Raw genomic sequence first — 20,980 nt, 5'->3', positions numbered from 1 at the left:
TTAGCTCTCCTAGAGGTGTGGTTTAGAATGTATATTTTGGGTATAATTGCAATAAAATCTACTGGAGGGTACTCAATTCAAAGGATTATGAGAGGGTACAGCATAACCTTCTCTCCTGTGTAACCATTTGCTTCTGCTCTCAACGACAAATCTTGCAAGGTTTTGTAAAAGGTATCCCAAGGAGCCAATTGCTCTGAAAAGTGACAATAGAGCGACAGTCCATAAGATGAAGGCAAGGTAAATATTCTTTGTAGTCTCGCCAGGAGAATAAACTTGAAGCATTGTCATGATGAATACTAGGTTTGCTATCATCCAAATTAAAACAACCCTGGTACGAACATCCTTTGCATAGTCTTCTCCTTCCATAGGAGCCTTTTCCTTATGTACATGAGCAACCTTTCTATTTGATCTTTTAGCTCTGATGTTGTACAAAGTCTCCAAGTAAACTTCGTCTATATTCACATCAACTACGACAGCTTCAAATTCTCCTTTGTCATTTTTCTCAATAATGTATTGGTTACTCTTGTCAATCTTGGGGTTATTGTCACCTTTTGTACCCCAGGAAACATCATGGGTGTTACAGAAAGCAAATATCTGCAATGTGCAGGTGTATGAAGGTATCATCAAGAAGTATTGGATAGAACATGTAAACATGTGCCAAGGATCCATGTATAGGAAAGACATCAAGAAATATAGGCCATACGTTGCTAACAAAGAAACAACAATGCTCACAAGGACATAGGTGGACGAATCTCCCATTCCAAATTCTGTGATCGTGTTGAAAACAAAATAAAACCCGACTATCAATGCGTATAAGGCACAAATGGTCAAAAGGATAATCAAAGTTTTGAAAATATTCTTGGAAGCTTGTGGTCTGTTTCCTATCGATACAATAAACAACGAAGTCAAAATACAAATACACAAATAGTTGAAGAGTGTAAAAATCCAGAATCCACCATTATGACCAAAGTTCTTGTTTGACACTAATGAACCAGTCAAGAAGTAAAACGTCAAATAGAAGTTACTCAATGAAAAGAATGAAAAGACAAGTGTAACGAATTGATAAGCGAATTCAATCTGGAACCAAAATTTTCGAGCGAAGGAATGATCGGTCGCCCAAATTCTATTGCTGTGTCGTAATGCATAAAGCGCTGCAAAGAAAGCACCATTGATCCAACGCCTTCTTTGTGATATAAATTCAGGTAGATTTTCGGGAACATCTGTTTCACCAGTAGCCAGCTTGACAAATTTTAAAACCCAATTCTCCTTTCTTTTTGCGACTAACTCCCAACATAAAATTCTGTCTTCTGCAAGATACATATTTGCCTCAAAGAAATTTGTTTTACTGTTCTGCTTGTCCGAATGATGGTCATTTAAAAGGTCTTCTCCCTTGAAATATGCTGCCAAAGGACCGGTACCGTCTTCATGGTTTGTCAATGCTTTATATCTGTATGCAGACAATGCCCCAGGTAACACAGAGATGTAACCAAACAATGATTCAAGAGGTTTATCCAATATGTTGGACATTTTGTACTCAAAATTTTGAGAAGCTACTAATGGATTCGTCAAGTTGATCCACCCCTTTCCTTTCATTGCTTTGATTTCACCAGCAGCGCCAGCAACGTTGGAATCCCTATCAAAAGCTTTCCATAGATTATAGATAGCGTGGTTATCTGGTTTAGTTCCCACATCAAGCAAAACCACAACGTTTGGATCCAAAATTGGACAGAAGGCATTGAACAACCATCTATGAGAATTAATTTTCTTCTGATTCTGTTCTTTAAGGCAGAATAATACTTGAACTGGTGCCAAGTTCTTTTCATCTCCCTTGAATTTCAAGTTTTCATCGATTGATATTTGTGTGGTATATTCAAATAAATGTGCATTTACCTTCTTGTTGTTTACAAATGGTCTAGCCAAATTGTCTTGATAACATCCTGTGGCTGTCAATAATTGGAGAACAGATTCGTTAACTTTGTTTCTTCCGTCTGCTACAATAATGACTTGAATTTTCTTCCATGCTTCCTTGCCCCATAGTTTGGACTTATGCCTCGAACATAAATGGGCAACATTTTTCATAACCCCATGCATGGTTCTGGCAAATGCATGCTCATCTTCGTTGTACATAGTGATACAGATGACAATCTCGGTTTCTCTTTCGAATTTGGCAGCCCTGAGACTGAATCCGTCGCTGATGAAATTATCAGGATCAGACGTACAAGCCGTATAAGTCATGTTTGTGAATTCTCCAAACGGCGATTCAGTTCGTGTTAGCACCTTTCGAAGTTCTTCAGGAACTGGATTTTCCAACACTAGATTGCCTGTCTTACCACCGACCAATCTAACTTTTCTCTTGGTTAATGTCTTCTCTCTTTTAGGAACATAGCCATTGTTGATATTACTCATGATATTGCCATCAATTGATGCTCCAAAATAGTCACTCTCTGCGTGTGTTGGTTGTGATAAATATGACGACCCACTATAAGCAGTAGACTCTGAATACAATGACCTCTCTTCGAGTTCATGTGCTTTCTGATAGGAATTATAATCATAATTATCCTTTTCATCTGTTATTGTTGAGTTTTCGTCTTCTGCGTTGTTGGCTTCAGCGAATGTTTCTCTTGAGAAAATCGGTTGCGGTGGTTCTAAAAACCTTTCACTGGCAATAGAGCTCCCGCCGAACTGTGACCTCGTAGGGGATCCATAATTTTCATCATCTTCATGATCAACAATTAGCACTTCCCTCTTTTTCTGCCTCTTTGGAGATTCCCTTGTAGTAAATTGAGCTCTAGGGGTAGAATTGTTAGCGAACAGCAAGTTTGGAGTATCGCCTAAGTTATTTCCTTTTAATTTAGAATTTACTCTAGCAGTACTTCTGGTAAAGATATTTGGAGATTGTCTCTGATGTGTAGACAGTGGAAAAGCCATGAAATCGTCGTCCGCATCCTCTTCGTCTTGTAATTGGTGGTATCTTTTGGGAGAAGTTCTGTCACTTGTAAAGGCAGCATTGGGTAAGGCAGGCTGATTCTCCCTAAACGGGTTATCCTCATCTTCGAAAGGATTCATTTTATTGGTGATGATTTCAAAGAATTTGGAAAAAGAATCTTGCGGAGACTAGGTTTTATATTATTTCATATGTTTTCTGTGCTTTCAATCTCTGTAAAGAGCTATTTGTTTTCGAAACCTCTCAAATAGGAAATGAATAATGCAACACTTTTGATATGTGCACGAACAACTGATTAATTGAATACCTTTTATTACATAAGAAAGCGTCATAATTTGTAACATTTTTACCAAATTGAGCTCACTTAATAATAGCCAGCCCCAATTTCTAATACGAAGAGTTTACCACGAGCTGAAATATGGTTCAATTGTCATACCAAGCTTCATTAAATTATTTACTTATTAGACTATTTTTGAATGATTGTTGCAGGGCCGCACTGCAGTATGCGTGTAGACCATGTAATTCATGCTATAGCTAAAAACTTCTACACGCTGTAGTGGCACTCCATAAAATTCGAAGAACTCCTTCATCTCATCATAAACAAAGGCATCCCGGTGCACCAGCTTACTCATGATCTGATATTGCAAGTTCCACATTTTGATAAAAAAATTATCTTGTTATCACACAGGCATCGAGTTTGCCGTCACTGATATAAATTGGGAGAGGGAGAGAGATTGACATATGAATACTAAGTATACCCTCTCCATTATTTTTAGTAGCTAAGTGTGTGGGTACTGTCGAACATTGGTGAGCTTCTTGTTTGCTGATTTGTGGACCAGTCTCAATGCTATTAGTACATGTTCCCAAGTGAAGCGCTCACATCGGTAATTGCAACGATAACAATTAGAAAGTCATAAAACTTTGGGAAGCATGAAAATGTTATCCATCGAGCTGTATCATATTCCTTATTAATCTTGCCAAAATCTTTTCCTTTCGCCTCATATTTCCAGCACACAGATAATTTTGTCCATTCATGATACAAGAAGCGTTGCCTTATTAAATTGGGATAAGCCGATAGTCTTCGTTGACCATGTATAGTGCTTTATTGGACTAAGGATAAGAATTACAACGTCCTCTTTGATTTGTATGTTGTGTAAGAAAGTAGTATCGTAGATTCCTCTCCCATCACTTCTAATTTGTTGTGCACTTCAACCTGAGATTTTCCAGTTTTGAATTTGATGAACCTACTTAAAAACCGATTATCCAGGAGGAGCAAATTCTAGATTGTATATACATAAACTTATTGTATGACGTGCATCCATGTTTTCGGAACTCACTAAACTCAAGGGTCTTTAAGACCTAACTCAAATAATGGTTCACATTTTCCAATGGATCATAATTTTACGTTATGGCTCATGCAGTTTGCACCTGGAGCATACTTTTGATAACAGGAGCAATGAAATCAGTGAAGGAGAAGTAAGCTAGAAAGGGATCATGTTATTCTCAAATATGAAATCAATTTCAGAGCGAGCTCAATGAGATTTACTATGTGGTTCAAGCAAATTCTAACAAGTCAAATTCATTTTAAAGGAGGTTTTTTACTGTACAGCGCATTTTTACATTCTAGGAAAAATTGTATGCAAGCAAGATAAAGGATAATTTCGAAGAGACATCCATATTGAACCAAACACAACTGACACATTATTGAACCAAACACAACTGACACAAGGCAATTATGGAAACTAGCTCTCACGGACAAAGTTCACCATTCTACATACATGCCAATAACTCAAATTCATCTAATGTTCAAATCAATCAATCGTCAATCATGAGCTCACAAATTTCTAGTGTAGGATTCACGAACCTAAAAAAGCTAAACACTAATACCTCCCTGATTTCAACTGCAAGTTCAGCAACATCTAAGACAAACCCATTAACTAGACTATTTACAAGAAACCGATCTGTTTCAAATGTTTTTCAACAACCTCATGGGCAAGGAGAAGAAGAGAGCGTATTTAATAATAGTGATGACGACGTTTCTACCTTGGTTTCGGAATCAAAGAAAACCAACGGTGCTAAATTCAGGCTACCCAAGTCAAAATTGAAGTTTGCCGGCAAAACTACATCGAATAAGCCCGACTTGAGTATCCAAACGAATGGCCATCATGGATTAAGAGTTTCCAAGAAGATTTTAAGTTCAACTCTGATAGATGATCCAAGTAACTATTCAAATAGAAAGAACTCCATGAGTTCGCCAGTGTCCACATTCCACAGTCTATTCCACAGGTCCCACAGCAATTCACAAGTTTCAGGAGAAAATTCGATACTTGCATCAAAAGAAGAATCACCAAACCAACTGAAAATGAACAATCCTACAAGGACTACAGTGAGTTTGTCTTCAAATAATTCAAACTCCTACATTACCGATGTGAACTTTGCAATGATTTATAATTTCACAGATCCCAATTACTCTGTTGATGAAATGGACGGACTCAACGACCATTCTTCGTTTCTTGATATTCATAAAAAGTTGATGATATCTGATCAATTTGTTCCAAGCAAGACGCACAAACAGCAAAATGCTGAAGTAGGTTTGGGAATTATGAGTGAACATGATTGTGACAATGAGTACTTGAGTAATTACCAAATGGACTTTGGAAAGAAGAATAGCAGGTTCTTTAGTAACCTACTATATATTACCAAGCCGCTCTTTTTGGCATCTCAGCAAAAAAGATTACTGAATGGGGTCCTTCATCCACACACGGGGTATACGGTCGAGGATGTTGCAAATTTCATTAAAGAGAATTATTTAAGCGACATTAGCAGTGGATTGCCCTACGATTCTTCAACAGGGAGTCCTGTGAATAGAACACAAAAAGTAAAATCGAAATCCAATAGATTAATCAGCGTTGCTTCTTCAAGTTCTATTTCAATACGAGAAGAAATAGGAGACAGCTTGGATGACTTCAAGATAAGAGAGATTTCCCAAGACCTTTTCACATTTTTTACAAAATCGATGATTGTATTTCAGAGAGACTTTAACAACTTTGAAACTAAAACATATGACAATATATTGAGTTCAACACTTCAGAACAAGTCCAAGCCCGTCGTCAATGTAATACTTTCTTGGTCAAAGATATCTATGATGTGGGATTATTTCAATTGTAAGATCCGCTTCTACTTGCTTAGCATATTTCTTCCACTTCAGAAAATCTTCCATGAGATCTCAATTCAGCGTCTAACAAGTATTCAACATCCAATTGAAATTGAAAACATAATACTCCTTGCATTTCGAGATATTATTTTATTACCGTTGCTACTCCACCGAAGGATAATTTACCAGGGTGATACATTCAATTCAATATCGAATGGTAGAACGAAACAGCCAACGCATGGTCCTGAAGAACTTACCATGGAAGAGGAAGAGTCTGTCCTATGTGCAAATAAGAAATTACTACAAAAGTTGGTCAATTGCTTTGGAATTTTACTGTCCTATACACATGCTGAACCAGGTAATGCAGACGGAGAGCAACATATAAGAAATGAGATATTTCAATCAGCGGTAATTTGGATTTCTAAAGTTGAACATCAACTTAATAATCGAGGGAGTAATCTTAATATTTAGATTAAGCTTTTAAAAAAGATTGAAGCTGGACTTTTTGGAAAGGAATCTTCCGTTCTAGCATAGCCAATTTAAGCTGGTAACTTGCCTCTGGTCTGTTGTCCACTTTTTTACAAAGAATAAGATTGAGTATGAACATAAGTGAACCATACAAAAAAGGACACTAAATGTGCCACACTGTTGTTCAGGCGACTTTGAGGTACAGTATTTTCCAACCAAAGCTCGCCCCTGCCCACTAAACAAGATTTCGCCCATTGCGGATTTTGCGTTGGCGCTGAAGTCATACAAATTATGGCCTAGACTTCACGTTTTCTAACTTCTAAAAAACACTTTACTATTGCCAAAGAATGCGCTTACCTTTGGAGAGAAGATGCTTAAGAGTAGAAATTAAGACGGCAAGAAATGGCAAAAGTGCTAAAAGATACGGTATCAAAATGAATTCGTGAAACTGCTAACACAATTCCTACTGAGCATATCCGTGATTGTATTGACCACTCAGTTCAATGCTTTGAATACGCCCTCAAGAAAATCCACTTTAGAATCACTTCAATAAGTGGAATTTGTCGTTCAAATTCATTTTGTTTTTGATATGTTTCTCTATCAGATAACTACAAACCAAAGAATTGGCGCATACTTTACTATTGACATTTAATTGTAATTCTTGCCTATTACCATCTGCTAAGTTCAAATATGCATCGTCGAAACCTCATTCCAATAGCTGTAGCTATTGCTTTAGTTTTTAGTTATGTCATCTTCTTCATTAGTGAACATATTTTTCCGCAATCTCATTTTTTGACTTCAACATGCCTATTCCCGTGTTTCAGCGAACTTTTATTATCTTATTTGGAACTTTATTAGTCTTCAATTGCGAAACTATTCTAACTTTGAAACAAAATAAATAACTTTCTAGAACGCCAATATGCCTCGTTCAAGGTACATTCTTCATTTTGTATGTTACTTATGTTAAATGCTGCGGGTATATTTATACTTTAAATAATATATAAAATATATACCCTTATCTTAGTATAAATATGTATATAACATATACTATTATTATATATAAGTGTAATTAGTATATAGTTTAATTAAATTAAAAACTCCGTACCAGCAATCGGGTTATATGCAGTATCATTGGAAATTCTCAAATACAGTTCTATCACTGGTGATTCAGACCCCCCTTTTTACGGAATATTACTTATACCTAATGAAATTAGATATCTGAAGATAAGACTAGGGGGAGATAAGGATATGAATAAAGAGCGAGATAAGGGGTGATAACAACGTAATATGCTAGGATATTCTCCAAAATCAGAAGAATGATTAGAAATCGAAGTCATTATCAAGAATTAACTGTATATCCATCTTGGCAAATTGCAGGCCTTGTCTAAACAGTTGCAGCGTCAAGAAAAAGAAAAATGATCAGTCATTAGGAAGTCCCACTTCAATTGGAGACCATTTCAACACCCAGCAGTTGTAGCCCCAACAGCTGGTTCCAAAGGTCGTTCAATGGGAAGATGTATGTTCTTATGATGTTGTCTATTTAAGTTTCAGTCCAACATCGAAACAATCAGCAAGAATGAGGCATAGGTTGCATTATAGTTACCCCCAGACACTGTTAAACGGAACAGTTGCTAGCCATTTCAAGATCTTCCTTACTGTAGAAATAGCTAGAGAATTCTTATCTAGCAATGGACGATGCTCACCCATTCATAAAAATGAAAGAGTCGAAGAACTGCTTCAGCTCGTCGATGTAGCGTACTATATCTAGCCCTATATTCACCAGAAATCAATCCATTGAACAATTGTGGGACTCATTGAAGGAAAATCAGGAGAGACAAGCTTCAAAAGGATAGATTTGTTGGATGAATCCGTTCAATTAATTCCTCCCGTGACTATACAATATACAGAAAAGGAGTCAATAAAATACCATCTAATCTGCTTGAGCCACTTTTGGGAATCTAGAGTATTCCAATAGATTGAAATTTAGTTATTTAACAAGAAACTGCGAATGAAAGAAATAATGTTTTAGATGAGGAAATATTTTTCAGCAACGCACAAGACGCAACTTAAGCGGCACTGATGTGTAAGCAACTCTGAGATATATGAGAAAGGTGGAATACTCAAAGTTTTGAATAAGTTTATACTTATATCAAATTTGTTGAACTGATTGCTTTGAAAGCTCCGTAGATTGAATCAGATTGTTCATTATGTAGGATAGTAAATTGCTAACTTATTTAAGATAGATAATTTCCATATACAAGAAAAAAAGTTATAGAAAGTTAGAAAGGAGAAGGGGGAGTAAGACCCCCTTAAATAGATTCCAATCCTACCATAGGCCGACGCCACATTAGGATGAAATGAGGCAAGATTAGCAATTTCAGATTAATTAAACATAATCGTTTCTTATTGGTAGATGATATCAACATCTTTATGTGTGGCACAATTATGTCTAAATGGCTGCAAATCCTGCACTTGTAAAGTTAACGCATTGGATTAAAAATAGTATAGAATATGCCTTTAGGTTTGATATCAGCATATTCAACATCCCCCCTTAATCCAATGGTCATTTTATTATGTTAGTTCCATTCTTGATAGTTCGATTAACTTGTTGGAAGGCTACCCGTGGTAGTCCTTTTGTAAACATGTCTTCAACGTTGTCGGCAGATTTGATTTGGCGAAGTTTGACAATATTGTCTATGATTTTGCCACGGATGAAGCGATAGCAATATCTATGTGTTTCGTACGTTCGTGGTGTACAGGATGTTCGCTGAGTTTGATACACGAGGTGTTATCTTCCCAAATCATTATTGGTAGTGATATTGGGATGTGAAGTTCTCTGAAGAATGTTATTAGCCAGATAACTTCTTTGATAACTGTGGCGAGGGCCATGTACTCAGCTTCAGTGGTCGACAATGCTGTGGTGGTTTGTTTCTTGGATTTCCAAGAGATTAGGCTTCCCCCATACTTGATGGCATACCCACTGATTGATTTCCTGTCACTGCTATCACTTCCCCAGTCTGAGTCAACAAACACTTGTAGATCGTTTATGTTTGTGTAGTGCTGACCAAGTTTCTGTGTTCCCTTTAGATAGCGGAGAACATGTTTGGCGGCAGTTAGAGTTACCTCTGTTGGTTCGTTGAGGTACCGACTTAACATTCCAACAATATACGCAATATCACCTCGAATGGTATTGCTAGCGTAAAGAAGCTTTCCTACTATGCTTCTGTAAATTGTTGCATCGCAGGGTTTGGATTTCTGGTTTAGATGCTGTCCCTGAATAATAGGACTTTTCACGCTGTTGAGCTCTTCAAGATTTAATTCCTCCAACGTTTTCTTGATGGAGTCAGAAAGATTTGCTGTGATCCCATCAGGGCCCTGTTCTATGTTGATTCCTAGGAATTTGCGTGCCAATCCAAGATCCTTCATCTTGAACTTGTTCAGGAGAAGTTTCTTAACTTCGTAGATTTCATTAAGGTACCGGAGCAGAAGAAGGTACCGGAGTAGGAGAAGGTACCAGAATAGGAGAAGGCACCGGCGTAGGAGTCGACGGAGGCTGCGACAGAGGAGTAGTAGATGCAGCAGGAGAGACCGGTGCCGAAACAGACGACAGAGCTGCAGATGAACCTGGCGATTGAGCAACAGTACTGCCAGATGGCGTGGATGGAGGCGAAGGAGATGGGGGCAGAGACACACGAGGACCCTGAGTGAGGCCTGGAGCAGGTGCCAGAATAGAAGGGAAACTTCCACCACCACTACCTCCACCACCAATGGAGGTAGCCGACACAGCAGTAGACGTCAGAGGTCTAGCAAAAGGAAAGACATTTTCCTGGAACCGAACATGAGAAGAGGTAATCACTTGTCTGGTAGCGAGATCATAAACAAGATGAGCTTTCCGAAACGGATCAGATCCAAGATAAACACCCTTGATTGCACGAGCGACCAACTTCAGTTGACGGTGATTGGGTGGAACATTCACAAAGGCAGCACACCCAAACACTTTAAGTTGAGATAAGATAGGCCTCGCGCCATGCCAGAGTTCAAATGGCGAGCGATTTTGGAGAACAGGTGTTGGTAGCCTGTTTAGGAGAAATGCAGCATGTTGGAGTGCATGCGGGAAGAGGTGCGAAGGAAGAGAGCTCGCAGTGATCATGGTACGCGTTTTATCAAGAACGGAGCGAATCGCTCTTTCAGCACGTCCATTTTGATGTGAGTTACCAGGCACAGTGAGCTGGGTCTGGATACCTTCTGCCGCAAAGAATGAAGTAAGCGTCAGATTGACAAACTCACCTCCATTGTCAGAACGAAAGTTACAGACACGGTAGCCACCACGACTGGAGAAGTGTTTTGTCCATGCCTTAATAACTTTGATAATGAAGTCCGCAGCATCCGATTTCTTGAGAAGAGGGCCAACAGCCTTGAAGCGAGTAAAGTCGTCAAGAAGAATACAAAAATAAAACAACGAGGAGGGACCACCGGCATGAGGACCGGACAAATCACAGTGAAGAAGTTGCAAGGGAGCAGATGTGACTGGGCCGGTGGTCGTTTTGGGAATAACCCGAGTGCTCTTGGAGCTAAGACATGCTTCACATGAAATCGAGTCGTGAACAGCCGTGCGAGGCATGTTCGGATATTTCAAGGCCAGACGAACGACAGTCGGAGAAGGGTGGCCAAGGCGAGCATGGACAAGAGCAGAGGCAGAAATTGGTGCCACACCAGCGTCCGCAGCAGGAGCAGCGACCGTAACAGGAGCGGGGGCCGAGTAGGCAGAGTGGTTAGCCCGCGAGACAGTCGAGGGGCGGACAATTTTGAGACACAGCAAGTAAAGATTTCTCAGGTCTCTGGTAGCAAGTTGGCCATACTTAAGGCGAACAATGTCATCATGAGAGATAACTAGTTTGTCACCAGTAGTAGTTACAGCCAGGATGGAAAGAAGATTCTGAGTACAGTCAGGAACGTAAAGAACATTGAACACCCGAATCTTCTGACCATGGAGATCAAACACAAGAGTACCACGACCGGCAATCGAGAGAGGCTCGTGACCGGCGTTCATGACAGAACCAGAGTGAGGAACGATGTCATGGAAGAGACTTCTATCGTTACAAATGTGGGTAGAAGCACCTGAATCAAAAATAAAGCTGGCAGAGGAAGAAGAAGCCAAGAGAGCATAGTGGGTGTAGTGAGCGAGATGAGCATAATAAGCACCGGGCTGGTCAAAACCAAAAGTCAGAGCATCATCAGCGAGAGCATAATGAGCAACAGGCTTTGGACGAGAGCCGTGCTTCCTGCGGTGCTTTCCTGGACCGCCAGGACCGAAACGAGAAGCCATACGAGGAACTTCACCCTCACGATAAGGAGCAGGGCAGTTCTTGGCCATGTGACCACACCCATAGCAGTTGTAGCAATCAAGCTGCCAAATCAGATCCGTACCTTTAGCCTTGATCAAGTTCCTGGTGACAGGACCCAAAGGTGAAGACAATGAGGTAAGGGCATAAGCAGATTGAGATGAGGACAGGACAAGCAAGGCGGAGGACGTGGCAGGTGGAGTAAGCTCATCATGATAAGCAAAGAAATTGAGAACTTCGTCCGCAGTCACAGTGGGAGTCAGGCGAACTTGAGAAAAGAATAGATCTCTCACCTTGGAGTTCCCCGTGCCATAAAGGAAGAGGAGCGCGTCCATGGAGTCATTGTCGTACTTAGTCATAAACGATCTCAACTTCTTAGCAATCAAGAACCCAGCTTCAGTCGTAATGGTCGGATCAGCAAGGCGACCAAATAAGTACTTGAGATAACTGACCGCATCCCTAGAGCTGGCGATCGCATACTTGGTTTCGACAGCCTTCCAAGTTTCGACACCCAGAGAGTAGTGCGTGAACAATGACTGAACGTCAGGCTTCATACACTTGAGAATAAGCTCACGGAGCTTGTGGCTCAACGCCTGCTGGTCCGTAAAGGTGATGGAAAGTTCTTTCTCTGAAAGATAAGCAGCAATCTCTGTAGCCAATGTTGAAATCCGGTATTAGATAAAGTTTGATAATGCATGAATATGCATGATCTAGAAAATATCGTAGATACCGGATATTGATAATCTAATAGATTTGGCTGCAACTCTTGTGAGAGCCAATCATATATCATAATAAGGATATGGTGGTAATAGAAAACACAATGGCAGGTATACAGAGAGGATAATAGAACCCCACACGGACATACGGAAATAGATGTGGAGAAAGGTTTCAATACCACAGCTATGAAACAAATGTGAAACATGAGAACAAGAATCCATGGAGCATGTGAATGTGAGACAACACCATAAATAAGGGTGATATCCTCTCAGAGTTAGATAGACTTTCTTAATGTTTTAATAACGATAACTAGAACAACTTACAAGTTCTACCTTTACTGTTAACAATTATTACACGTAAGACACTATGAATGCTTCTGAATTTCAACAGGTTATGAGCCGTCACCTGAAGTTCAACTACTCAATTTCGTTTCCTTCAGAGCAATTGTTGGCTTCAAAGAACAACTTTCCATTATGGAAAACCAGAATGGATCAACTTTTCGAACCAATTGGAAAAGAATTTGTGGCCTATCTTTTGCCTCTGACAAATGTTGACACTGGATACACTTCTGAGGACCGATCCGCATTCAACTCCTACATTGAATTTGTTCTTTCCAAAACCGTAACTGAAGACGTTCGTGTTACTCTCAGTGGTGAGTCAGTTACTGGCAGAGCCCGTTGGTTACGTCTCCTTACTCTTTATGGTACCATGAATCACCGCGATGTTGTCAAATATGTTAAGGTATTATTGACAATGATTCTCAATCCTTCTTTGAAATCTAAAGCAGTCAAGCCGGCAATTGACTCTCTTTATTCCTTTACGGAATCTTATACCTTAGATGAAATTAAGGGTATTCAACTTCTAGCTACTAGCAGTGCTCCTAATCTCATACAAAATTACTTCCACCTGGGCAGCGAATCTTTGACGTATGATGATGTTTTCCAATTTCTTGCCGAATATGAAGAAAATACTACCGAAGCCTCTACTGCTCCATCGGTGCTTGCTGCTACCTTTTCCACCGACTCCAGACGTCCTTCTGTTGATGCCAATGATCCACTTTGGAACACTAAGTGTTACAACTGTGGTGGTCGTGGTCACAGACGTGATGTGTGTTGCTCGCCTATTCGTGTTGGTAAGTATACTGGATGGCTGACTAATACGTCCAAGAAGCGCTCCTTTAATGACAATGAGCGCAAGAAGCAATACAAGTCAGGTGCTACTGCCAATGTTGCTGTTAACGAAAGTGCGTTTGTACTTACTACAACCACCGGATCCACGACATCTCATTCACTGGAGTTCATCTTTGACTCTGGTGCTTCGATTCACATTTGTCATGATCGGTCCTTGTTTTGGACTTTTCAACCGGAGTCCGGTAGTTTTGTTTCTTGTGCTGGCGGAGTTCGTCTTCCTGTCTTAGGTAGAGGGTCTATCAAGTTTAGGTCTGCTGATGAGACTATAGTCCTTCAGGAAGTATGCTATGTTCCCGAATGCACTAAGAATCTTATCTCCGTGCATGCTGCTGTTCGTGTCTCTGGTTCGCCCCTTACCACCAAAGTAGACGGAATCTATCATCCACGGATTGGTCGTTTTGGTGTATATAGGGACGATCTTGGACTTTCCGTCCTCGATATGAAACCTATACCACCTTTAGTCTCCGTCTTATCTGTTCTTCATAACCGTCTTGGTCATCCGCATCAGGCTATTGAACAGCAAGTTCTTCGTGACAATTACTCGCTTGCTGATATTGAGAAAATTGGTGATGTAACGAAGAGTTGTGCCAGCTGTCTGGAATATAAGAAGACACGCAGTATCCCGAAGGTCTCCCATAAATCGGATACAACAACTCCTTTACAAATCCTTCACTCGGATGTTTCCGGCCCTCATAATACGCCAGGAATCTCTTCTGAAAGCTATTTCTGTGTGCTTGTGGATGATTATAGCAAGTTTAAGTGGGTGTTCCCAATCGTTAGGAAGTCGGATGCGGCCCACCAGATTATTATCCATATTCGCCTATTACACTCATTTTTCTCTACTCGTGGTGGATATCGTGTTGGTGCTCTTCGTACAGATAATGGGGGTGAATTTGTCAACCATAGTCTCAGGAGCTTCCTTGAACAGGAAGGTATAGCACATCAGCGTACGGTTGCTCACAATTCTTATCAGAATGGAACCGCAGAGCGTTCGATCCGCTCGGTAATCGATAAGGCCAGGACGCTACTTGGACATGCTTCTGTTCCTCAAGCATTCTGGCCCTACGCTGTTAAATGTGCCGCATATTTATTGAATAGGCTCCCCTCCAGGACTATTGGTGACAAGACGCTGTTCGAACTATTGCACCTCGAACCACCGTCGATTGATCATCTTCGCACGTTTGGGTGTGCTGCATTTGCTTATATTCCTGAACCTCTTCGTCCCCTGAAATTCTCACCTCGGGCCGTTAAAGGCGTGATGTTGGGCTATGATAGCAACCGCTCATCATACTTGATATATGAATTACATTCTCATAAAGTAGTTAGCTCCAATCAAGTTTCGTTTGATGAATCGATCTACCCATTTGAAAACTCACCTGATCATGCGCCAACTACGTCTGCTTCGACTATTCCTATGGGCGTGTCCGGTGTCCCTCGTTTTTCATCCGACGTTGCCACCACTTCACGAGCTGAACACATCTCGAGTGATGAACATGAAACTTCCTCGAGCGATCACTCACGCGCACAATCACCTGATATGCACAGGGAAGATTCTCCTGCTACCCCTGTATCTATTTCGCACAATTTGCAACCATTACATTCGTCCCCTGCTGCGTCTCTTCTGTCCTATGATTCCACGGACTCTGAACTTGCACGCATGCCATCTAATCTCCTCGCATCCGATTCTACGGGGGGTGAGGTTCTCACCAAACACTCATTGACACCAGTGATAAGTCCTGACCAAAATCAGAGGACTGGAAACAAGAGAAAGAAAGTGCCATCAACGAAGATGACAAAGAAAGTGAGATATGAATACATTGAAGATGACAATGAGTTTTGGAACGAGACTTTAGAATCGAATAACGATGATCCGAACGATGATACATATGATGAAGCTAACATTTGTATCCAGGGTCATGCTTATCAAATGTCGGTTGAATCTACAGAGAGCAAGAAAGTACCAAACACATACGAAGAAGCCATTAATTCTTCAGATTCTGAGAAATGGATTGAAGCCATGAATACCGAAATGGCTGCTCATTCTGAAAATGACACATGGACATTAGTAGATCTCCCGGAAAAGAAAACGAAGGTCCTTGGAGTAAGATGGGTGTACACCATCAAGGACGGAGGAAAATACAAAGCTAGGCTTGTGGTAAGAGGATTCCAACAAAGATATGGAGTTGATTACAAAGAGACGTTTGCTCCAGTAATTAGGAGTGAGAGTGTCAAGTTGTTACTTGCACTTGCGGCCATGTATGGAAAGAAGGTACACCAGATGGATGTGTCGACAGCATTTTTGAATGGTAAGATTGATCTTAAGATCTACATGAAGCAACCATCTGGGTACCAGGATTGTAGTGCCTTTGAGAAGGTGTGTCAGCTTAATAAGTCCTTGTACGGATTGAAACAGGCTCCATTGATATGGAATGAAACAATGAATAGTTTCCTTGAGAAGATCGGTTTTAAAAGGTCTTTGTCAGAGTATGGACTATACACGAGAAGAAGTGTGATCATTGGACTTTATGTCGATGATTTATTGATTGCTGGAGACAATCAGAATGAGATAGAAGAAATCAAGGGACAGTTGAGTGCCCAGTTTAAGATGAAAGATCTTGGAATAGCTAGGAAGTTCCTAGGCATTAATATCACTCAAGGGAGTGATGGAATAAAAGCAGACTTAGGGGATTATATTGATAAGATCCTAGAAGAGTTCGGAATGGAGAACTGTAACCCAGTATCAACACCAGGTTTGCCTGGATTGAAACTTGAAAATAACGAGACTGCGTTATTGGAGAATCCTACCTTATACCGATCAATAGTTGGAAAGTTGCTATATGCTAGCAACACGGTAAGAGGAGACATAAGTTTTATTACAGGAGTTCTCAGTAGATACTTTAAAGAGCCAAGAGAGGCACATCTTACAGCAGCGAAGCATGTTCTTCGATATCTCAAGGGAACCAGGTCTCTTGGGCAACGTTACTCAAAGACTGGACAACTTGAAGTATTTGTAGACGCAGATTGGGGATCTTCAACAGACAATAGGAAATCCATCACGGGCTATGCAGTGAAGTTCGGAGGAGGATTGATTTCTTGGAAATCGAAGAAGCAAGCTATAGTCGCAACTTCTACCACTGAAGCCGAATATATCGCACTAGCAGAAGCCGTGAAGGAAGTGCTTTGGTTGAGAACCCTATTTGGTGAACTACAGATACCACTAACATTACCTATAGGAATTCATGAGGATAATGTATCCTGTATAAAACTAAGTGAACATCCAACCGTTCATCTGAGGACTAAGCATATCGACATAAGATACCATTTCATCCGTGAAAGGATAAAAGAGGAGACCATAAAATTAATACCTGTCAAATCTGAATTCAATATAGCCGACATATTCACAAAGGCGCTAGCAAAACCGCAACACATAAAATTAAGAGCGTTAGCAGGGATTTCGTGAAGAGACTATTAGATTAAGGGAGGCTGTTGAAATCCGGTATTAGATAAAGTTTGATAATGCATGAATATGCATGATCTAGAAAATATCGTAGATACCGGATATTGATAATCTAATAGATTTGGCTGCAACTCTTGTGAGAGCCAATCATATATCATAATAAGGATATGGTGGTAATAGAAAACACAATGGCAGGTATACAGAGAGGATAATAGAACCCCACACGGACATACGGAAATAGATGTGGAGAAAGGTTTCAATACCACAGCTATGAAACAAATGTGAAACATGAGAACAAGAATCCATGGAGCATGTGAATGTGAGACAACACCATAAATAAGGGTGATATCCTCTCAGAGTTAGATAGACTTTCTTAATGTTTTAATAACGATAACTAGAACAACTTACAAGTTCTACCTTTACTGTTAACAATTATTACACGTAAGACACTATGAATGCTTCTGAATTTCAACAAGTAGTGCGTGAACAATGACTGAACGTCAGGCTTCATACACTTGAGGATAAGCTCACGGAGCTTGTGGCTCAACGCCTGCTGGTCCGTAAAGGTGATGGAAAGTTCTTTCTCTGAAAGATAAGCAGCAATCTCTGTAGCCAAGACACAGCTACTGAACATACCAGTCATCCAGTCTTTCCATTCCAGAAAGTTCTCACGGCCTCTGAGAAGAAGAGTATCAATGACCATGAGGCCGGAATTTAATTGGCTCATAACCTGTTGAACTGTTTGCTTTGGAAGCTCAGTAGATTGAATCGGATTGTTCATAATGTAGGACAGTATATTGATTAACTTATTTAAGATAGATAATTTCCATATAGAAGAAGAAAAGTTATAGAAAGTTAGAAAGGAGAAGGCGGAGTAAGACCCCCTTATATAGATGCCAAATACAATCACAGGCTGACCCCTCATCAGGATGAAATGAAACGACATGACCAGAATTTCAGGTTAGTCGGACATAATTGATTCTCATTGGTAGATGTTATCTTATCACATTACTGTGCACAATTATGTCTGAATGGCTGCAAATCCTGCATTCATAAAGTTTACGCATTGGATTAAAAATAGAATATAGAATATGCTTTTAGGTTTGATATCAGCATATTCAACACTAATCTCATGCAAAATTACTTCCACCTGGGCAACGAATCGTTGAAGTATGATGATGTTTTCAAATTTCTAGCAAAAGCAGAGAATTCTACCGAAACTCCTACTGCTCCATCAGTTCTTGCTGCTACCTTTTCCACTGACACCAGACGTCCTTCTGTTGATGCCAATGATCCGCTTTGGAACACTAAGTGTTACAACTGTGGTGGTCGTGGTCACAGACGTGATGTGTGTTGCTCGCCTATTCGTGTTGGTAAGTATACTGGATGGCTGACCAATACGTCCAAGAAGCGCTCCTTTAGTGACAATGAGCGCAAGAAGTGTTGAATATACTGGATATGGTCCCAGACTTATAGGAAGGTCTGGGGTATATTCTAATCTAATCCAATGCTTAAATTTACTAAGTGCAGGATTTGCAGCCATTCATGTTGAATATACTGGATATCTTAAATTTACTAAGTGCAGGATTTGCAGCCATTCAACCATGGGTTTGACATATATTGAGAACACTTGAAACGTCCACCAATGAGAAGCATTTTATTCTTCAGGTGAAAATTTTTCACCTCATCTCATCGGCTAGCTGAGTAGATATGGGACCTATAAAAGGAGGCCTTAATCTACTCTACCTTCTTTTAAACATTGTATAACTTTTCTTCTTTCTTTATGGAAATTATCTATCTTAAATAAGTTAATCAATATACTGTCCTACATTATGAACAATCCGATTCAATCTACTGAGCTTCCAAAGCAAACAGTTCAACAGGTTATGAGCCAATTAAATTCCGGCCTCATGGTCATTGATACTCTTCTTCTCAGAGGCCGTGAGAACTTTCTGGAATGGAAAGACTGGATGACTGGTATGTTCAGTAGCTGTGTCTTGGCTGTTGAAATTCAGAAGCATTCATAGTGTCTTACGTGTAATAATTGTTAACAGTAAAGGTAGAACTTGTAAGTTGTTCTAGTTATCGTTATTAAAACATTAAGAAAGTCTATCTAACTCTGAGAGGATATCACCCTTATTTATGGTGTTGTCTCACATTCACATGCTCCATGGATTCTTGTTCTCATGTTTCACATTTGTTTCATAGCTGTGGTATTGAAACCTTTCTCCACATCTATTTCCGTATGTCCGTGTGGGGTTCTATTATCCTCTCTGTATACCTGCCATTGTGTTTTCTATTACCACCATATCCTTATTATGATATATGATTGGCTCTCACAAGAGTTGCAGCCAAATCTATTAGATTATCAATATCCGGTATCTACGATATTTTCTAGATCATGCATATTCATGCATTATCAAACTTTATCTAATACCGGATTTCAACAGCCTCCCTTAATCTAATAGTCTCTTCACGAAATCCCTGCTAACGCTCTTAATTTTATGTGTTGCGGTTTTGCTAGCGCCTTTGTGAATATGTCGGCTATATTGAATTCAGATTTGACAGGTATTAATTTTATGGTCTCCTCTTTTATCCTTTCACGGATGAAATGGTATCTTATGTCGATATGCTTAGTCCTCAGATGAACGGTTGGATGTTCACTTAGTTTTATACAGGATACATTATCCTCATGAATTCCTATAGGTAATGTTAGTGGTATCTGTAGTTCACCAAATAGGGTTCTCAACCAAAGCACTTCCTTCACGGCTTCTGCTAGTGCGATATATTCGGCTTCAGTGGTAGAAGTTGCGACTATAGCTTGCTTCTTCGATTTCCAAGAAATCAATCCTCCTCCGAACTTCAACGCATAGCCCGTGATGGATTTCCTATTGTCTGTTGAAGATCCCCAATCTGCGTCTACAAATACTTCAAGTTGTCCAGTCTTTGAGTAACGTTGCCCAAGAGACCTGGTTCCCTTGAGATATCGAAGAACATGCTTCGCTGCTGTAAGATGTGCCTCTCTTGGCTCTTTAAAGTATCTACTGAGAACTCCTGTAATAAAACTTATGTCTCCTCTTACCGTGTTGCTAGCATATAGCAACTTTCCAACTATTGATCGGTATAAGGTAGGATTCTCCAATAACGCAGTCTCGTTATTTTCAAGTTTCAATCCAGGCAAACCTGGTGTTGATACTGGGTTACAGTTCTCCATTCCGAACTCTTCTAGGATCTTATCAATATAATCCCCTAAGTCTGCTTTTATTCCATCACTCCCTTGAGTGATATTAATGCCTAGGAACTTCCTAGCTATTCCAAGATCTTTCATCTTAAACTGGGCACTCAACTGTCCCTTGATTTCTTCTATCTCATTCTGATTGTCTCCAGCAATCAATAAATCATCGACATAAAGTCCAATGATCACACTTCTTCTCGTGTATAGTCCATACTCTGACAAAGACCTTTTAAAACCGATCTTCTCAAGGAAACTATTCATTGTTTCATTCCATATCAATGGAGCCTGTTTCAATCCGTACAAGGACTTATTAAGCTGACACACCTTCTCAAAGGCACTACAATCCTGGTACCCAGATGGTTGCTTCATGTAGATCTTAAGATCAATCTTACCATTCAAAAATGCTGTCGACACATCCATCTGGTGTACCTTCTTTCCATACATGGCCGCAAGTGCAAGTAACAACTTGACAC

General features: G+C 40.0%; 3 protein-coding genes across 3 annotated transcripts; 2 read left to right on the top strand and 1 right to left on the bottom strand. All coding sequences in view use genetic code 12, as the record gives it.

Annotated features, from left to right (window-relative positions):
- Window positions 1–72: 72 nt before the first annotated feature.
- CHS1 (chitin synthase) lies at window positions 73–3,066 on the bottom strand (the record flags this gene model as incomplete). The annotated part of the gene is made up of 1 exon (XM_001383527.1): window positions 73–3,066. The coding sequence occupies one exon, from the start codon at window positions 3,064–3,066 to the stop codon at window positions 73–75; it is 2,994 nt and encodes a 997-aa protein (XP_001383564.2).
- A 1,637-nt stretch (window positions 3,067–4,703) lies between these two features.
- Window positions 4,704–6,527, top strand: MRS512 (hypothetical protein MRS512-like protein; the record flags this gene model as incomplete). The annotated part of the gene is made up of 1 exon (XM_001383862.1): window positions 4,704–6,527. A coding segment is annotated over one exon (1,824 nt), but the record flags the coding sequence as incomplete, so codon positions are not given.
- Window positions 6,528–12,991: 6,464 nt separating this feature from the next.
- On the top strand, window positions 12,992–15,627 carry POL5.4 (RNA-directed DNA polymerase; the record flags this gene model as incomplete). Its single annotated transcript, XM_001383861.1, has 3 exons — window positions 12,992–14,574; window positions 15,142–15,509; window positions 15,566–15,627. The coding sequence occupies 3 exons, from the start codon at window positions 12,992–12,994 to the stop codon at window positions 15,625–15,627; spliced, it is 2,013 nt and encodes a 670-aa protein (XP_001383898.2).
- Between the last annotated feature and the right edge of the window lie 5,353 nt (window positions 15,628–20,980).

The sequence above is a fragment of the Scheffersomyces stipitis genome, chromosome 3, assembly GCF_000209165.1.
Source record: "Scheffersomyces stipitis CBS 6054 chromosome 3, complete sequence".
Taxonomy (NCBI): Eukaryota; Fungi; Ascomycota; class Pichiomycetes; order Serinales; family Debaryomycetaceae; genus Scheffersomyces; species Scheffersomyces stipitis.
Note: the sequence above shows the minus strand (reverse complement) of the source record. Positions and strands in the feature narration are given on the sequence as shown.